The 18847-nt window shown below is 40.3% G+C and overlaps 1 protein-coding gene across 3 annotated transcripts in view; it reads left to right on the top strand.

Moving 5' to 3' along the window:
• The first annotated feature begins 1477 nt into the window (after positions 1 to 1477).
• Positions 1478 to 18847, top strand: part of TBC1D2B (TBC1 domain family member 2B) — a 38467-nt gene continuing 21097 nt past the window's right edge. Inside the window, exons 1-3 of one of the 3 annotated variants that reach the window (XM_069797954.1) lie at positions 1478 to 2230; positions 9301 to 9454; positions 14642 to 14807. In XM_069797954.1, the coding sequence (XP_069654055.1) occupies positions 1511 to 2230; positions 9301 to 9454; positions 14642 to 14807 (1040 nt within the window). In that variant the 5' untranslated portion in view covers positions 1478 to 1510. Of the gene's footprint in view, positions 2231 to 2313; positions 2692 to 2878; positions 2900 to 9300; positions 9455 to 14641; positions 14808 to 18847 lie in introns of those variants that run through there. The other 2 variants (XM_069797955.1, XM_069797956.1) reach the window with 2 other exon arrangements.

Below are 18847 nucleotides of genomic sequence, written 5' to 3' on the forward strand. Positions count from 1 at the left end.
TGCGGCACTAAAACTTGTCTAAACGACTGAGATAAGGAACCTGCAGCTTCTAAAGGGAATCAGTGTTTTCCCTGTGTAAGTCATGTTCTGGCAAATGACACTTGCCAAGAAAGAGTATGATGCTACCAGAGGACCAAGAATACTTTGTTCTTGGGGAAGAAGATACAGAGCAGTCTATATGGAAGAAATGTTATTGACCTGTTGTTTAAGCAGGATCAGCTCTTCTCACTTTCCACATTTACTAACAAAGCCTCAACTTTTGGGAGAGCAGGATCAGTCATTCCAGTCGGGGGTGGGGGTGGGGGAGAAAAAAAAGTCTAGCCTTAGTTTGCGACATTTAATCTTTCAGTGGATCACGCTTCATGTTGTGTGAGTTGACTGGGGAGATAACTTCCACTCCTCAGTTTCTATAACAAATTACTCAAGTTTCCCTGCTAACATGACACTGGCTATTTCCTCACTCCACACATTTCTTATCAGGAGGTGACATCCGGAGGGGCGGACTTGACGAATTCTGCAATCCTGGATGTCAACATCAAAGTGGAACCCACGGACAACCACACTGAATATTCAGGTGCTTTATATCCTTTACATCCTTTAGCATAGAATGAAAATACTGCCTGGCAGACAAGACAGTTACTTTTTATGGAGAAATTAATCAGTGCATTTAAAAATGAGGACAGAGTAAGCAGCTCTGGGGAATTTAGGATTTCTGGGTAACTTGAACTTCCAAACTGTCAGAATTCAGTCAGATGAACCTAGTTCATAAATAGCATAATCCTAGTAAAACCACCGTTGCAAACATTAGCTCCAGCCATTGCAACAACGATTTTGACAGCAAACCTTTTGTGCTGCATTTAAGGTTGGGAATGAAAAGCTGAATGCCATTAAACATGGAATTTTCTCCTCCCATTTTTGGATTATTATGCCACATCAAACTGTTTTCTCTGTACCCAGAGCGTTAGGCATGTTTGATGGAAATAGGCATATACTGCGTTCCAAACACAAGGAGAAATTACGTGAAATTATGTACCTCCCTGTGACAGCTTGATCTCTTCTCAGTCGTTTCCTGTTACTGAAGTTCTCTATTACTAACAGTAGAAGTCCCCTTGAGTCCAAAATGTGCTAGACGTTTCAGTGAAATGTAAAAACACAGTTTGGCCTGTAGCCATTCACAAATCTAAACCCTGTGAGCTACAGCTTTTTACCCGCTGCTTCCTCCATGTTCCATAGTTTTTCCCATAAATAATACAATTCGGGAGTGATTTTTAAATGCCCATCAACAGGCAGAGCAGTGAGGGTTTGGGAAGTAAGATCAAATGCTGCAGAGAGGTGGTGGAGGCATCGCGTGCCCCACGCGCTCCTTCGGTTACTGCCGCAGCGTCAGGGAAGGCGCTGGGGCAGAGATAAGGTGCGGAGTGGGAGACTACAAATGAGCAATACCATTCCCAACAAGAGAAGGGTTTTAATCTGATCGTGGGCTAGACCACGGCTTGGAAAATAGTTTTTAATGCAGTCACAAAAGCATTGGAGCCCAGTGGCAGTAACGCCAGGGTCGGCGCGTGAGGAGAGCAGGCAGCAGCCCGACGCGTTATCGAGCCGGGTGGCTTTCCACGTCAGCAGCGGCCGATGTCGCCCCGATTTCCTGGAAGCGGGCCGTACGAAGGCCGACGCTCCCCTCGGGGCTCCGTCTCCGCTGTCCCAGCGGGCAGCAGCGGGGCCGCGCACGGCAGCCGGGGCGGGCCGGCCCCGGGTCTTCGGCTTTGCCCGCGGGGGAGGGCCGGCGGCGCGGCGAGCTGCGCGGGCCGGGCCGCGGCGGCCGCACTACAAGTCCCGTGAGGCGGCGCGGCGCGGGCCGGGCCGGCTCCCTGCGCGGCGGGCGAGGCTGCGTCCGCGGCGAGGCGAAGCGATGCCGGCGGCGGGCTCGGAGGGGGAGGAGGGCCCGGCGGGGGAGCAGGCCGGCGGCGGCACCCCCAAGCTGTGCGGGTACCTGCAGAAGCTGTCGGGCAAGGGGCCCCTGCGCGGTTTCCGCAGCCGCTGGTTCGTCTTCGACCCCCGCCGCTGCTACCTCTACTACTTCAAGGGGCCGCAGGAGGCGCTGCCCCTTGGGCGCATCGACATCGCCTCCGCCTGCTTCAGCTACCATCAGCCCGAGGCCGGCGCCGCCGCGGGAGACGAGGGCGCCGCCTTCGAGGTGCACGGCCCCAACGGCGCCGTCGCCGTGCTCAAGGTAGGCCCGGGGGCGGGCGCCCGTCCGCCTTCCCCGCGGGGCGGGACCCGTCCCCCGTCCCCTCAGCGCTGGGGCCGGCTGGGCTGGGGCGGGCGGTGGGCGCTGGGAGCAGCTCGCTCGCTGCCTGCCCCTGAGGTGCTTGGCCGTTCCCCCGCCGGCTCCGACGCCCGCAGAGCGCTGGCTGCGCCTCCAAAGCGGGGCTGTGGGTTTTTTTTTTAAAGAAGAGAAGTAATATGTTGCAAAGGCAGAGTAGATCAGCCATACTGGGCCATCCCTAGCGTTAGTTACGGGTTTTCCTTTTTTTTTTCCTCTTCATGATTTTGTTTTTAAAGTGCTCCTCTGAAGGGAAAGAAAATGCGACTGGTGAGCACGATCCGTTTGGAGCAGGACGGGCTAGCCGGCTTGGTTGAGTGGGTTCTGTGGAAACGTCTGGGTAGAAAAAAGATTTCCGTGGAAATCTGGTGGGTTGTGGTTTTGGAAGTTGACAGGGTGTGGTTGGTTTTCACTTTTGGGGTGTTGATTTTGAAAAAAAAGTGATGTATGGCAGAAGTCTTCATCTAGACTGCTTTGGGAGGAAGGAAGAGGAGGAGGGAGAATTGTTTCCTGATAGTAGCAGAGGCTCCTTATCACGTTGCCTTTGCAAGGACTCAGACTCTCACAGGATGAGAGGTAAACGTCAGGATTGTTTTACATATCTTTCCTTTATTGTCATGCTTAGGAAAAAAACCCAAGGAAACCATTTCCACTCAATAAAGAAGAAATAAATTCTCCTGAGTAGCCATTATTTTTGATTGCTATTGAGGCATATATTTCCCTCAAGGAATGTTCTTGTGCATTGAGCGTGAGTTTTCACATGAGCTGTGTTCTTTTTTAGCAAGATCCTTAATATTAGAGTATAAGACTTAAAGTTATTAAACAGCAGAACTTCCTATTGAACATTGGAAAAGGTCTTTCTTATACACTTATTTAATAGTGGAGATTTGAGCAGTGATAATAAATGCTGAGATTGTAGAACATGATTGTGTAAAGGTCTTCAGTATTCCCTTTTGATAAATATAAATGTTTGTCAAAATAAGGAATCATTAACACACTTTACTGAAGAGTAAGCAAGTTATTTAACTGGAAAACTAACATAACAATAATTTTAACTATATTTGGTTGAGGAAAAGCAGTGTAATTGGCAGTTTTGCATGCAATCACACGTAAAAACTACTTTTTCTTTGTATCACCATAACCAAAGTTTTTATTGCTTTCCATGAATCTGCCTGTATAGCCCAAGTGTTCATGTTACAGAAGTTAAAACTGCAGACTTGATGTAAGCTTTGATTTTTGTTAGTTTGAGGGGGTTTTGTTTGTTTGTTTTTAATTAGTATCTAGTGATTTTTATGTGGAAATCTACAGGAAAAGACATAATGCATGTTTTGTTTTGAGGATTCTTTTTGGAGGGCCTTTGTTGAGAAACATGTAACTTATGATTAGGCTTATAGTGGGAAATACTATATGCCACCTCTGTAATAAATAACTAGTCTGGCAAACAGTACTCTAGCAGCAGCCTCGGGTGTTTTCTGCAGTCATGAAGATACAAATCATACTCAACACCCATGCACAAGCGTAAGGAACAGGGAGTTTCCTTTTTCATATTTTTCTTGGTTTCTTTTAGTTTGTGATGTTACTGCTCTGCCTGTGCTTTTTGTATTCTTTTTTTTCCTGTAGTCTCTAGGAAGGAACCTGCATGGACTGGAGCTCTCTTCATGTGTCCCTTATGGGGATTGAGAAAAGGTGCCAGTTAAGGAAGTCAAGGTCATTTCTGTAATTAGCAAAAAAAAAAAAAAATTTGTGTCATCTCCCTCTCGTATTGTTATGATGCTTGCTCTAAAGTGGCCAAGTGATTGGCCATAAAAATGCTATTATGTTATAGGTGTTTATATAATAAAAAAGGAATTAATGAAAAACTTGAGGGATGTTGCAGGACCAACTGGTCTTTTGTGGCTGTGTGATTCACCAAGGGGTAAGGCTTTTGCAGCTGGAGTTAATTTTCTTCTACCCAACACGATGGTTCTTTAAAGCCTTTAAAAACATTTTTCAGCTAAGTTAGGTAGACACAGAATTAAGAATGAATTGAGGATGTTAAATTAAAAAAACCAAAACACACACCCCCACCCTCCCCACGACTGATCCAGCCCCTGTTGAAAACAAATGTGATTTAATCTATCAAGCAAACGTTACACGCAGAGCAGGAGGAATAAAGTCAAGTCAAATGTATTCTTCACCCTCTAATGTATTCTTCACCCTCTAACTCACATGCCTTGTTTTCCTCAATTTGTTGCTCGTTCAAAATTTCCAGATCTTGTGATCTTCTTTCCCATTCAGTATTATAAGCTGAGAAGAGCAATAAGAAAAAAGCAACTGGAATTCCAGATTGAAATGATGGCACTGTTGAGGAATGCATTATTTCTTTGTAGTGCCTCAGTTTGTTGTTAATGTAGTGATTTAATCGTATGGATTGCTCAGTCTTCGTCATTTAATCGGAGCTGAGGACTGTATGATAGACTTGGGGCTTGTTTTTCAGTTTGATAACAATTTCAGGAAAAATATACTGTAGCCTTTACAGCAAATAAGGCAAATTGTTCATAATTTGGAAGCATAGGTAACCAGCCTGGCACTTGCATGATTGTAGCTTTCCTATATATTTCCAACAGTTAAAGTATATTAGAAGTTAAGTGTGTGTAAAAAGCTTTTCCATTTAAAATATACAACAGGTACCATCACTTTAGGTAAAGAAGCAGAGAAAATTGTGTACTTCATGAAGTATGGATAGATTATGTTTGAGAATATTTTCATGGAAAGGACCTGATGATGCAAATACTTGCTGTAACAGAATGCTGGTAATACAGTCAAGTGAATATTTGCCTGTGTTTGCACAGTGAGGTTGGTCATTAAGGGAGAAAAGAATTAGCATTATGAATATATATAAATGAACAAAGGGGTCATTTCTCATTTATTTTTAAAGCTGTGTCTTATAGTGACACAGTTCACTTTCTTTTGAAACAAACACTGGTCAGTGATGATAGACTGTGTTTCTAGTCACTTCTGCGTGGATAACTTCTTTGTGAGCAGTGGTGAATTGGGAGGGAACAGAAATTGCACAGACTTCTTTAAGAAAAAACTTTTCTGGGTTATTGGCCAAGTAGTAAACATTCCAGACACTGCAGATTTTGGAGCCCAGATCCTTGAAAGTATTGGGACACCAAACTTGCTAAAATCAGAATTATTTAGGAGCTTTTAGTCTGATTTGTCAATAAACTTCAAGGATGTGGTGGAGATTAATAATGGGGTGCTCAAGCTTAAGTAGTATTGTCGTAGGACCTAACACCATTAGGGCCTAACTCAGCTTAGAAGGTACCTCAGCAGTGAAGGTGATTTGTTTCCTGAGCTGATCCTGCCCCCCCTCCTCCCCCAACTTTGCTGGTTAGTGGTTGCAATGCTTTAATTAAAAGTTGGGCTGCCCTCCAAAAAAAGCCATCTGACTCCAAATCTGCTGTTTGAGCATAGTAAGATTAGTAAATCTTAAGAAATGCAAACTTCCCAGTGATGTTCCCTTTTACAAAAAAGCTTAAAAAAGCTTGAGGGAGAGTTTGTCTGTGTTCAGAAGAGGATTGTGGCAAGAATTTTCCTGAGTTTCCTCAAAATGTCACGTTTGCTTGTTGCATTTCTTTGGACTCTTCCAGGAAGTGTTTGATATTGGCATACATGTTCCACCAGTGAGTCCAGGTAGATGATGCCACTGGGTAGTTAGTTTCCCCAAATAATTCTCCTGTTTGTGTCGTGTGTGCATCAGAAGGCAGCAGTTCCTGCAGCATCCTTAGTGGGAGAATATAGGGGAATGGTTTTAAGTCAATAACAATAATTTGCCATCATTTATATTGAAAAATACATGGGACTCTTAATGTCTCTTCACTTACAGAGTCTTGGGTTGCTACTGTTGCCTGTAAGTTTGCAATAGTAATTCCTTACCGTGCATCAGTTCGGATGACATTTTAGTGTTTTTTCTTCTCACAGAAATGCCTCCATTAAAATGTGGCTAGCTAAGGTTTGTTCTTACTGCAGTGCCACGCAGTAGTTTGTACAAATAAGGATTTTTTCTGAGATCTGATCGACGCTGCACCTAGTTATATGTTCTGTCTCTCATGGTGGGCAATAGCCAAATACTCAGAGAAGCCATGAGAAATGGGGCAAGCATGGAAGTGTTCCTTTCTCTGACAGGTAAAGTGAGTTAAAAAAAAGTTTGCAAATTTGTCTTTTGCTTAAGAGTAGGGGAAGAGGGAGACAAAGTATTCTATGTGTGGTTTTAAAAGAAAAAAAAAATCCATTTCAAACAGCAAGCTTCAAAGATTAAATTTGTTTAAACAAAACTCATCTTAACAGAGATTCTCAGGATACTCCTTTACTTGTAAAGTAAATAATTAAGATGCATGTATAAACTCAGCAAAAACTGTTCAAAGGGAGTGGAAAACTCCGTAAGAGAAGGAAGACCATGTATGGGAAGGAAGGAAGGCAGGCAGAGTAACAGGCAGGGTGCAGCTGCAGGGTACCGAGTAATTCTTGGGAAAATTACTTAAAACAGGGGAGTGAGAAACTTGTACTGGTTTGCTATCCTGTTTTATATTGAAGGACCATAACTGCTAACTGACCCATTGTGTAACAATAACATCACTTGTAAACTGAGGATGCATATGTGCTGCTCGGCAGAGAACAAATGCAATTGGGAATTTAAAAGCAACAACTAGGAGCAACTCCAATAAAATCAATTCATGGTTTTCTAAAGACTATTGGGCAGAGGGTAATGGGACAAATTGTGAAAAAGGCTTGTTAAGATGAAGTAGTCATGGGCAGAAGTTAATTGTAGGTATAACTTAGATTGACTCCAGGTGAATTGTCTCATTAGCTATGTTGTGGTAGCAAAGAGAACCACTTAAGTACTACATCCTGTGTTAGTGGAAGCTCTTTGAATTCTTGGTGGTTTTCTGCTGGAGCATAGTAAAACGTTGCTTTTACAAGGCCTGTGTTTGAGTCTATCTAAAGGGTGTATAAGCTCTCAAATTTACTGTAAAGGAAGACTTGCCACTGGATAAAACTTCAAAAGAAATACTTCTGTGCTAGAAATAGAAGGGGAGACGTTTACTCTTTGCAAAAAGTGCCTGGAGTCTGTAGACTTAAAGCCTGCTGCTGTGGTCATTCCAAAACTGCCAGTGATGGTTGTGTGGATTGATGTTTCCCGCTGTCCAGTTCTTTGACACTTTCTAAGAAACCTCATAGACACTTCTAAACTATTCTTTTCCCATGTCTTTTTTTATGAGGGAAATGTTTTCCTTCAGTTTCCTGTGAGCAATCAAGAATAAATAAAAAACTAATTTCCATTTCAGATTAGAAGTATCTTGCTTACATACCTTACCAACTGAGAAAAGTGAACCTGCTATGTCCTCTTGTATCACTATTTGTTTTTTTTTTCGCTACTTGATTGGATTTATGAATGTTTATTTGATTTATGTATCTTATGTCTTCTTCTGTGTATGATGTATTGAGAGGAACTGGAGCAGGAGCTCCAGGAGTAACTGTGTCTGTTTTCTAATTAACTTGCTTGCACAGTGCTTCAGAGCCATTTGCTGTAGGATGTTGTGGATGTTAAAGCTCATAAGGGTACAAAAAGCCAAATCGTAAAATAAAAAGCTGTCTCTGTGATTGCTAAACACTAAGATGGCAGATTACTGAGCCAGAGAGAGCACCCTGGGGAAACATCAGTTCTTGTTTGCCATATTGCTTATGTTCTGTCTTGTAATTAGCTGCTCTCAGGGTCAAAATATGATGGTAGATGGATCTTCAGTTTGACTAGACCAAAAGTGTTCTCATAGAAAAAAATGAAGACAAATCTGTGCCATTTATGTGCTTCATGTAGCACTTACTGTACTTCCTTTGTAAGGAAATTGGTGTTGTTTGTTGCTCTTCATTCTTTTGCAGCTGTGCCCTGCACAGGTACCCTCTTCAGTTGTGATAAACAGAACAGGAAGTTATTTGGAATTAAGTTGTCTTTAAAGAGTAAACACAGTCATTTGCCCAAGTAATGAGGGTTTTTCATTGGTAATGCCACCAACCACTTTTGGAGAAGGTAGGAGAAAGACTGGCTAAAAGGTAAGCACTCTGTGTGCTTACAAGCCAAAGGACTTAGGTGCGTGTCTCTTCACAAGTGTTAACTTTTTGTTCTTGAACCTACCATGTTATTAGTGTCAGGTATTTGTTTTAGACAGGCAGCTGAGGATGTATGTTGGAATAAAATGACTTTTCCAAGTGACCACCTGCAATGTCAGTTACCATCACTTAGTATCTTGTTGATGTTTGTAGATTGTCATTTGACACACGTTGAAATTACTCTTTTAGCTGTGATTCTTACTGAAGCTTAAAGATGTGTTTGAATTCTTGCTCACTTATTCATGTTAATGACTGTATGCTTGTAGAGTAAATATTCACGTTGGGTTTTTTTTGTTTTAAATATGATCTTTCCATAGTTAGTTAGCTCATGGGATGATGAGGTAACACAGTATGTAGACTTAGTCATTAAAGTAAGAGGCTTTACAATGCATTATTAATCTGTTGGTTTCTGCTAGTAATAAAGCAAGTTAAAAAAAGAATATGAGAATCTTCCAGAGTGTGTATGAGAGCTTTTTTTTTTCATAATACAGTTTTGTAGTTATATATTTAAACGCTTTGTGTGTAAAATATAAAATGCTGCTGCTGCGTTCTCTAATGTTTGAGTGTAAAACTGGAGAAAAAAATGCATGTGACTATTTCTAATGGAAAATGGATTTGGCATGGAAGTCAGGGATGTGTATGTGTGCACAAGGTACATCTAGTATGTTAGTGGTAGTTTCTGTTAAATAATATTGGTTTTGGGTGATGATACCTTGCTGGTCTGCAAATTATCTGGGTTGGTTTTTCTTATTGCACTTGGAATTTCTGTATTCATATACCAAAGAGACACACTGATCTCATCAGTGCTCTGGTTCTTTGTGTTGTAGGCTGCAACTCGTCAGGATATGACATACTGGCTTCAGGAACTTCAACAGAAGAGGTGGGAATATTGTAACAACCTTGACGCAGCAAAAAGGGACAGCCGAACTTCCCCAACACCAAGTGACTTTTCCAAAGGTCTTGTTGCCAAAGACAACCCTGGTAGGTTGAAAATTTGAGTAAAAACAGAATGCATATTTCTGTTCGTTGTCAGTTAATCAGTGCAAGGCATAGCACTTGGATAGAGAAGTCTTAGGAAGTTTTTTGTCACAACTTGTTATCAAGTAACTCTATGTAAACTTTGCATATGTTGATGATTTATTTAACATAAATGTAATTTTATGTGTGATTTCATATCTCTTATGAAAACTGTTGATTTTAAAAACAGATTTTTAGAAATGAAGTAAAATGAAGTAGTCTTATGGCTAGGTGTCATTAAGTGGCAAAGTACAGTTTAGGTTAGATAAGTTGTCTTTTAGTGGTTGCAATATCTTAAAAGCTTAGTGTGTTAAGTATCCTGAGATGTAAACCCCATTTTTTAATGGGAACGGGTATATTTTGAATTCTGAATGACCATACTTTGTTTCTGAAAAAGTATGGTGTGGTGAATCTGTCTGACTGTGATAAAAATTTCCTGCCTTTTAAAACTGGAAGGCAGTTTGCACTGATACTACGTAAGTGAAATTCAGTCTCTGCAATACCTTTAGCCAAGCAAAATGTAATTTTAGACTAGTGTCAGAGTTACAAAAACATATCAGTGTATTATACAAAGTTATTCTGCATTTTTTACGGCATTGGTCAGGCAGTTCTGAATTGTTTTATTCGTGAATCATTACAGAAATGGATCCTTGCTGATTTCTGTTACCCATAAATAAGACTGAGTAAAATCCTGTTCTGTGCCAAGTTAGATGTGTTAGTAAAGCTCTCTTGGGTTTAAACAGAGTCTTGATGTCAGACATATTTCATCAACAGATTTTATATTTTGTTGATTTCAGTTTGCTCATACTGCAAAACCAGAAATGTTAAGCTGTGGTCTTCCCCACCCTTCTCTCCCCTCCCCTAGTTCAGATCCCATGCTGCAGTATTGTCCTCTAACCCAGTTTACTGCTTTCATTTGAGGGCAGTCTGCTTGCTCAACCACAGCTGCCTTGAGAGTTTGTGTTTTTGTAGGGGCTCAGCTTGATGTTTCAGCTACACCAATCTAACAGCTAGTCACTACTTAAAGAAAAGCCCAGCTCTCTCCCTCGATCTAGCACCGGTGCTAGTCTCACCCTTCCTTATGCTAGCGCAGGGACCGCAACTAGCAGGAAACATCTTTTTCTCCAGGTTAGTTTTTGGCCAATGTAGCTTCCTGTAGGAACAGATGAATGCCAGGATTAGCTCAAGAGAGTTGTTGGGAATGCAAAGTGGGATGGTTTTAGACCACCTTTCTGGCAGCAGACAGTCTGGTTAGCAGCTTCTCAAACCATATGCAGCTTCTCAAACCATATGCTGCAAGAACACAGGTATTGATGTGCAAAGATATAACAGCTTGCAGGTGTTGGAAGGGGTAACAGGCTTTTGCTCTTTCAGACCTTTGCCTTCCTACCTTCAGCCCCTCATTTTCTGCTATGTAGTCTCCCTTTTTGTATTTTGTGGTGTTTTTCTGATCCTGTGCTGAGTTGGTTGAGTTCAGAAGTTAGCCAGAAAGGAAGGTTGTTGGTTTTTTTACTGCTAGGTTAATGAGTGGAATATATTTACTGGGCATCAGGGGACTTCCAGAGCTGATGCAAGGGAGGGAGCAAGGCATAGTGGCTAAATACAGGAAGGCAGAGTGAAGGGGCAGGCAGGACTGCCCTCTTTTGGCAGCAGACTGTTGGATCAGATCAGCTATAATAAGTAACTTGGCCCCAAAACTCTGTTCTTTCTTGTTTGTGCTACTTCCCTCAGAGCTTAAGTACAGTGTGAAATTAACCTGCTGGCACTGTAGTCTGTGTAGGTACTGTTCCCTCACTCTTGTTTTGCGTCAGATCTAGCAATCATAATCCAGTCACTTTAGATCACTGAACTGATATTTTCCTTTCTTGTAAATTGTTGGGGGTTTTCTGGATCAGCAAGCTGACCCATTTGTGGTTTGGTTTTTTTTTGTTGTTGTTGTGGTTTGTTTCTTTATATGTTTTTTTTTTTAATTGTTAGTATTAAATCCAGTGCAGGGAATGCCAAGATAGAATGCATGGGCTGAGTAGACCCATCCATTTCAGGGCCAGCCTGCAGTTAAACTACATTATGTAGAATTTGGAACTACATCTAGAGTATCTCATTTTTGAGGACAAGACACAATGATGACTTTGTTGTCAACTGAAGTGTTTAAGTAGGGATTTCTTCTGGGGAAAGTGCAGAGAGCCTGAATGATTGATGATTGTTTCTTTTTTTTTTTTTTTTTTTTAAACAAGTATTCTAAAAGTTTCCTGTAGAGTTGAGGGACTCTTTAAGGCTGTGATTCCATATTGATGACTAAGATATGTGTCTTGCATTAAAAAAAAAAAAAAAGTGAATGTGCATTTGATGTGCTTTATACTGGAGCATAGAAATTGGTTTGTTTTGCTAGTGCTTGAATACAGATGCTATCACTACTGTTTTAAATGGGGAAGTAGCACATCTTCATTTCAGAAACAAAATTGCTCACTGTAGTCCTGCCTGTTTTGTCCTGTTCTCCTTCCCTGCCCTCCCCCCGCTGCCCCCCTCAGTTTAGGAATCTGCACTAACTGGAACATAGGTAAAGCTAAGGTACTGCTTTATGGATCAGGCTTGGTAAGTTCTTAAGAATTTTCAAGGTAGTGAAAGTATTCTTCAAAAGTATACAGTGAAAGTATTTTTCAAAGTGGGCTGTGGGAAAACTAATGTTAAGAAAATTATTCTGTAGTATTAGTCGTGGAGCTGCCTTACTGCTGTGGAAGTCAACTAAATGATTTATTCTTTACAGGATATGGGATTTTTTTTTTTCCTTGGAATTGATTGAATGTTAATGTAGTTTTTATAATTTCACTTCTTAATTATGCTGTTCCTCAAGTCTTAATTTGAATTAATAAAAAATGGTATGTCATGTATTTATAAGATTGTTGTGTTTTGAAATAAGTTTAAAAACGATTATTTTTTTCATGGTGATTGCATTAACAACCACATTACATTGTTGTGCTGTACCTGCTGTGTAGTCCATACCTCTAACCAATCAGCTGGCTGGTGTAAGCAGGGGATCATGTACAATGAGCAACCTCAGGAACTCAGAGAAGATTCAGCCAGACTGATCAGCCTGTCTATTAGAGGAAATGGCATTTATTAGAAATTCAGCTCTTGAGCAATTCATTTACCTGGGCCATACTATAAAGAGATTTTGTAGTCTTGTCAGATCATACAGGTAGAAGATGAAACAAGCTCTAAGTATGAAAACAGCATGTTAGTATTCCAGCCTGGTTTTGGGTACCATTAAGTTTTTGGTGTGTGGTTGTTGGGTTTTTTGAGGGGCGGGGGCATGGGGTTGCGTGGGTTTTTGTTGTGGTTTTTTTTGTTGTTTGTTTGTTTTAGTCGAAACCTATTCTGTTATCTTCCCCTTTATTAGACAGTGAATATGATCAGAAGTTAGTTTTATCTAGCTTATCCTAGCTGAATTTTGTTCAACTCAAACATCCAGGGTCCAAAAGAATTTGAAATTTAGTTTGGCTGATAAGGCACTGAAGAAGTTTCTATCAGCACTGTTCATAAAATACGTCAAGGCAGTGTAATTTGTACCTATATTTGAAAGATGACATGATGTACTTCTGTTTCAGATACCATTTTTCAAGGGTTTGAGAGATTTGTAGTGTCAGTGATGTTTGATATATTTTTTCCTCACAAAATGGTCTCTCTTCCTACTTCTAATCTTCGATATGGGCTAAATAAAAGTAACCCTCTGCTGAGTAATTGGAGGGTACAGCTTACTTAAAGATGGCCTTGCTGCTAGTGCCAAGTTATCGTCAGAACAAAGACTGAAAGGCTAACCAGTGATAAAACGGGGTATTGTGATTTCCCAGGGTTTTTCCCTTCCTGCAGAGAATCATTTCAGTCAGAAGCCTGTCTGATGTGTTACTTTATAATATAACTGCTCAATCAAGTCTGAGAGTGTTCTCAAGACTTTTTAATCCACATCAGTTCTTCATGAATGATACAGGGAAGGGTCTGAAAATGACATTTGAGCTTATTTTTAACTTGCCTGTTCAGAGAGTTTGTAGAAGGCCATAAACCACTTTATGCTTCTCTATAATGCCTTTGCTATTCATAATGTATTCCATACTCTGCATTTCCTATTCCCTCTGCCTGCTGGAGGAGGGGTGAGGGAGAAAGCAAGCTATCTGGGATAATGGAAACACTGAGGTAACATATATACTACAGATTATACAGCACGTGTTGGATGGTGTGTGTGGTATGTTGGAGACCTGGGTAGCTGTTCTGGATGAGCTTGGATCCTCTGGACTTTATTAGCTCTGGCTCAGGGCTAGTGCCAGTTCTTGGCTGGTTCCTGTGGAGGCATTCAGAGCCTGGGTGAGTTTGCTGGCATGTGTGCAGTGCTGGGCCTGAGCTGCACATCTGCATGGCTCTGTGCCTGAGCTGTAGATTTGCTGAAGTGCACAAGAGAGTTTGGCTGAATGAATTTAGGTATGGCTGCATTCAGCTTAACCAGAGCTAGTAAATCTTCACTGATCCAATAGCTCTCTGACGTGTCTGCAGTGCCCATGCTAATGTTCTTGGCTCTGGGAGCGCCCAGGCTGAATTTGCACAGAGCTGGCTCAAGTCCGTAAAGCTCATTGACTTGCAGCAGCAGTGTCACTTTTGGGATTAATAACTTCTAGGATGAAACGCACCCTGGAAGCTGTGTTACAGTATTTTTGTGACACTGTTCCTAACTTAGGAGTTCTGATAGACCTGAGCTTGTTTTACAAGGGGGTTTTGTGGATTAATAGAATTAATCACCTTAATTTTTATGGCTTTGTAGCAGCTTAAGCTAGATGAATCAATATTGGCTAATTGAGATTGTATATCACTCATGAAATAATGCTTCATGAGCATCACACGAGTCCTGTTATTAGATGTATGTGGCTGCACTGAGAGCTCACTGAGGAAAACACTTTGCTATTTTTAAAGTTCATTTGAACAGAGCGTTTTATAAAGTTATGTTGCAATTTAAAATAAACCCCTAACTACATTACTAGCAGGCTTAGTAGTATATGACTTTATATGGCCACTATTCTTTTACTTACTGAAAGTTTTGCCTATTTTTCTTTTTCTCTCTTTCTCTCTCTCTCTTTCTTTCTCTCTTTTTTTTTTTTTTAAACGTAGATTTGAGTATCCTAAGTCAAAATGCTTCAGCAGAGAGAGCTAGAAATATTCTAGCTGTGGAGACTTCTCCTACAGACCTGGTGGGGGAACAAGCAGCTTCCCAACCTGCACCAGTCCAACCAAGTGCCATCAATTTCTCGCTTAAACAATGGAGTACCGAAATCAAGTAAGTTGGGAAGATGGGAGAAAGAGTTATCATGAGATTGATAGTTGCCAGCAGAGACTATTTCCTACTGAAAGATGTATGTATGTGGTAGGCAGAGCGTTTTAGAAGAACTGAGGGTGATGGGGTGGATCAGTACATCGGACTGTATCTTTTCAAGTAAACTGTTTCTTTATTCTACTTATTTGTTTGAAGGGCATAGCTGATCATCATTGTGTAGCATTACTGATACCTGAAAGGGAGACTCAAGTCTTGTAAAGCACTTCTAGTGATGGCTTTGCTTTCTGAACCCAAACAGGGAGCTGGGAGTTGTATTCCCAACTAGTATTGCTTTTTATCCTTCATTGTGTAATGGAGCTAATTGTTAGCATTGCAGTAGCCATAGTATTTAGTGCTTATGAAGTATTTTTAGTGATGAAAATCAAAACAACATAAATCATTCTTCTTAATTTTCTTCTTAAAAAAGCAAAAGCGCCTGGCACAGACTTGAAATCGATGTAGTTTGAATTCCTGAGCAAAAATGTGGCAGACCCCTACTGAACAACAGCAAAACCACTTCTTATCCCCTCACTCTTAATGAGTTTGCTCTTTAGTATTAATTGCTTTAAGGAAAGCAGTCCTACTGGTTTTCAGCTCTCCTGTTACAGTTTCTTTCTAAATGTTTTTACACTTTGCCCACATAGATAGATCTTCTGCTTTACTCAAAGGGTATTACAGTGCTATTACAGAGCAGTTCACAGAGCAGAGCTGTAGCTTTGGCTAACTAGACCACATCCTTCTTGAGCTGTGAGTAAAATGTTGTTGTTTTCATCAGCAGTGTTGAGTTAAACATGTTCCTTTTAAAGCTTCCTGTTAAGCACAGAGATCTGAGAGGTTAGGAAGTGTTGTTGTTTTTGTTTTTGTTTGTTTTTTTTTTTTAGACTGCTGTGTAGACCATCATTTAAGTTCTAGAAAAGATGGCTTATGGCTGGATTAAGAAATATATAAGTTCTAGAAGAGATGGCTTATGGCTGGATTAAGAAATATATAAATCCTGTTACTACATGTCCTGTTTAAACTGGTAGTCTTGTATGTTTTCTTGGGTTTGCATAGCCACTTTGCTTTGGTAGAACTTAAATTTGGTCATAATAGAAGGAAGATAACATGAAACAATTTCTTTTAGGTGAACTCCTGTATACTTGAAACAAGTATTTCCAGCTTTTAAAAGCTTTTTTTTTTTTTCCCTTTCCTTTCCTTTTTCTGAATTGGATATGGATACACTTTGGGGAAGTCTAGCTAGAGAGCAGTGTCAGGGTAAACTGCTCAGTATTGCCTGGCTGGTGTGTGTTAATGTTTCTTTGGAACTGACCAGAGAGGCAACAGTGGAGTTGTGGATTGGGAAGCACTTTTGGTTGGAGGGAAATGTTTCTGGTGGCAGTGGCCCAGCAGATACTGCAGGATGGTATTCAAGAGTTCGCCTTTCTCTGTATAGCTGTGGTCCTAATGGCTTGGAGTCCTTGCAGATCTCTGGGAATAAACATGTAAGAAGATTTCACAGTGAAGGTCTTTCAGGCTGAATGGCACCCTCCCCCATCCCACTCTTCCTGGAGATACTCAGCTGCAGTGGTTCATCTGTCTGAAAACATTCCTGGGAAATTAACATTGATTGTATCTACTAACAGATTTTTTTTTTTTTTTTTTTTTTTTCTTAATTCGGGGGGGGATTATATGGAGTGCTCTAGTGCCCCCATGTGCTCTAAATTTTAAAGCAGGCATTCCCCCCTACAAGCTGATACCTGTGCAAAATGGTGTCTTTGTCAGGATTGCTTGTTTTGCTCAAACATCCTCTTCTGAGCTTTTGAAAAGTCATTTTGCAGAGCATTTACTGAGCCAGCAGCTAAAAACTGAAGTGTGTGTGATGTGTACAGTTGTGCACTATCTCTGGCCATGTATCCTACCACTGGCATAAGAGTCTGATAACCTTGTCAGAAGCTCTTTAGCTGCATGGTAATATGCTAGAATCTCTGACACTTATTCACATTAGCATACACCTTGCAGTGACATGTCTTAAAAGCTATGGACTAGCATTATGCCTGCCTGTTTTGAGCTAGCAGGTTGTAAGCCCTTAAGTTCCTGTATCTAGTAATATAAATTTGCTCCAAGACTTGAGTCTGTAGCAGTTTTCGCAAGAAAGGTCAATTTTCTTCAGCATAGGTTTGGTTAGGGGCAAGTGGATTTTCCTTCTAATGGCTATCCTCAGTTGCTCCAGAGAGGGGTAGGGCATGTAAAATCTTAATTTGGATTTATTTTGCATAAGTATGAAAGATGATCATAACTACATGCTTCCACTCCCCATATCTTTTGTTCATTCAATCCTGCAATGAATGATGCCCAATTAAGAAGCAAAACTATTCAGTAATGGTGCAAGGGTCCTTCAGATGACAGCCTTTCTCATTACACAGCTTTGGTTTATGCTCAAACTGTTTTGAATGGAACTCCTATGAAAAAGCATTAAGTGGTCCTGTAAGTCTTGTATTTTATGTGCAATCTTATTTGTCACTTCTTGATTGACAAGCAATCTTCTTTTACTAGGCTGAACAGCATTCGTTCAGTGTGTATCACAAGAAGGTCTAGTGAGTTGTGTGGAACTAGGACAAGATGGTTAATATTTTCATTAAAGTGAAAGCTAATTATTAATCTTGGAAAAATAAAATGACATAATAGTGTGACTATAAAAACTGGTGGCAAAAAAAGCCCCACTAAAATGTTAAAAACTCTATTGCAGTAAACATATGCAAACAGCAGTACTGTTGTGGTTGATTGTTTTCCTCCATTCTCCAGCAATTCTATGCAATTTGGGGCTGGGGTGGAATCCAATCACCTTGGAATATGTGTGCACTATCCAGTATCTTATTGGATTATGACTAGTTTTAACCTCAGTCTTAGAGAATGGATCAGGGTGTTTCTAAAACTTCAAAGAGTTTTCTCTATATTGCTGGGAGCATGTATTTATCTATTAGATGTCTGAAAGACTTATCCTTCCTCCTGAACACACTTATGTGTTTGACAGAGAAGCTGTTGCTATAATTGCATTTGCATCCTAGGTAGCAGTGGTGAAATAATCATTGAAGAAAAGTGAGGAATATGTCTTGGAGTTAAGCTATGTGTATGTTTACAGAAACTAAAGTTGAAACATGCTTTTCTACTATTTAAAATCTATTTTCAAGTACTAATTGGCATATATAGACATTTAGGCCTGATTTTTTTTTTTTTTTTTAAATCTTTATGCTGTCAGCTACTTTTGTCTCTTATTTATGCAGAATATAGACTTGGAAACATACTGAATTACAGTAACCTCAAGTTATATAATCATAAAATAAGACTTAAATCCAAAACATTTAAAAATACAGAATCATTAGATCATATGATCAGGTCTTGCATGGTTTGACTGGTTGTACTTGTCATACTGTGCTTAGGAAAATAAATATTGTTTTTTTAAATTCAACTACCTACTTTTAATCTAATAGAAAGCAATAAAGCAGTGCTACTTCAGTGCCCTTAACAATCCTATGCAAAAGCTTTACAAAATTCAGCATCAGCTAGGATTATTCATGGGCCTAACAGCAGTTTTTGAAGAAGCTTTTCTAGAACTCATTTGACTTCTTGTTCCTTGTGATTTTTTTCAAGCTTTAAAAGGTGGTGTTCAGACAGGCTTTAAATACTGAAATTGACCAAGAGCAGAGCAGGCGGTTGTGGAGTTGCACAGTAAGAGATCAGCCACTATTCAGAGATTAGCTGTAGAGATGCCAGCTGACACTTATTAATTTTGAGTGTCCTAGGAAATAACATCAATCATCACCCAGTTTGATCTATTTAATTTGAATGGAAGGTCTGAACAATGAAATGAGGCTTCCGGCCCCCAACAGAAATTGTGATTCTTTCTGGAAGAAATGTGTAGTATAATTCGGTGTTTGTCAAGTTTGCAAACTGATTGTTGAAATAGTTATTTCTAGTATAATAGTTTAGGATTATTTTTAAATTGTACTTGATTATTTTTCAGTTCA

The sequence above is a fragment of the Haliaeetus albicilla genome, chromosome 12 (genome assembly GCF_947461875.1).
Source record: "Haliaeetus albicilla chromosome 12, bHalAlb1.1, whole genome shotgun sequence".
Classification (NCBI taxonomy): Eukaryota; Metazoa; Chordata; class Aves; order Accipitriformes; family Accipitridae; genus Haliaeetus; species Haliaeetus albicilla.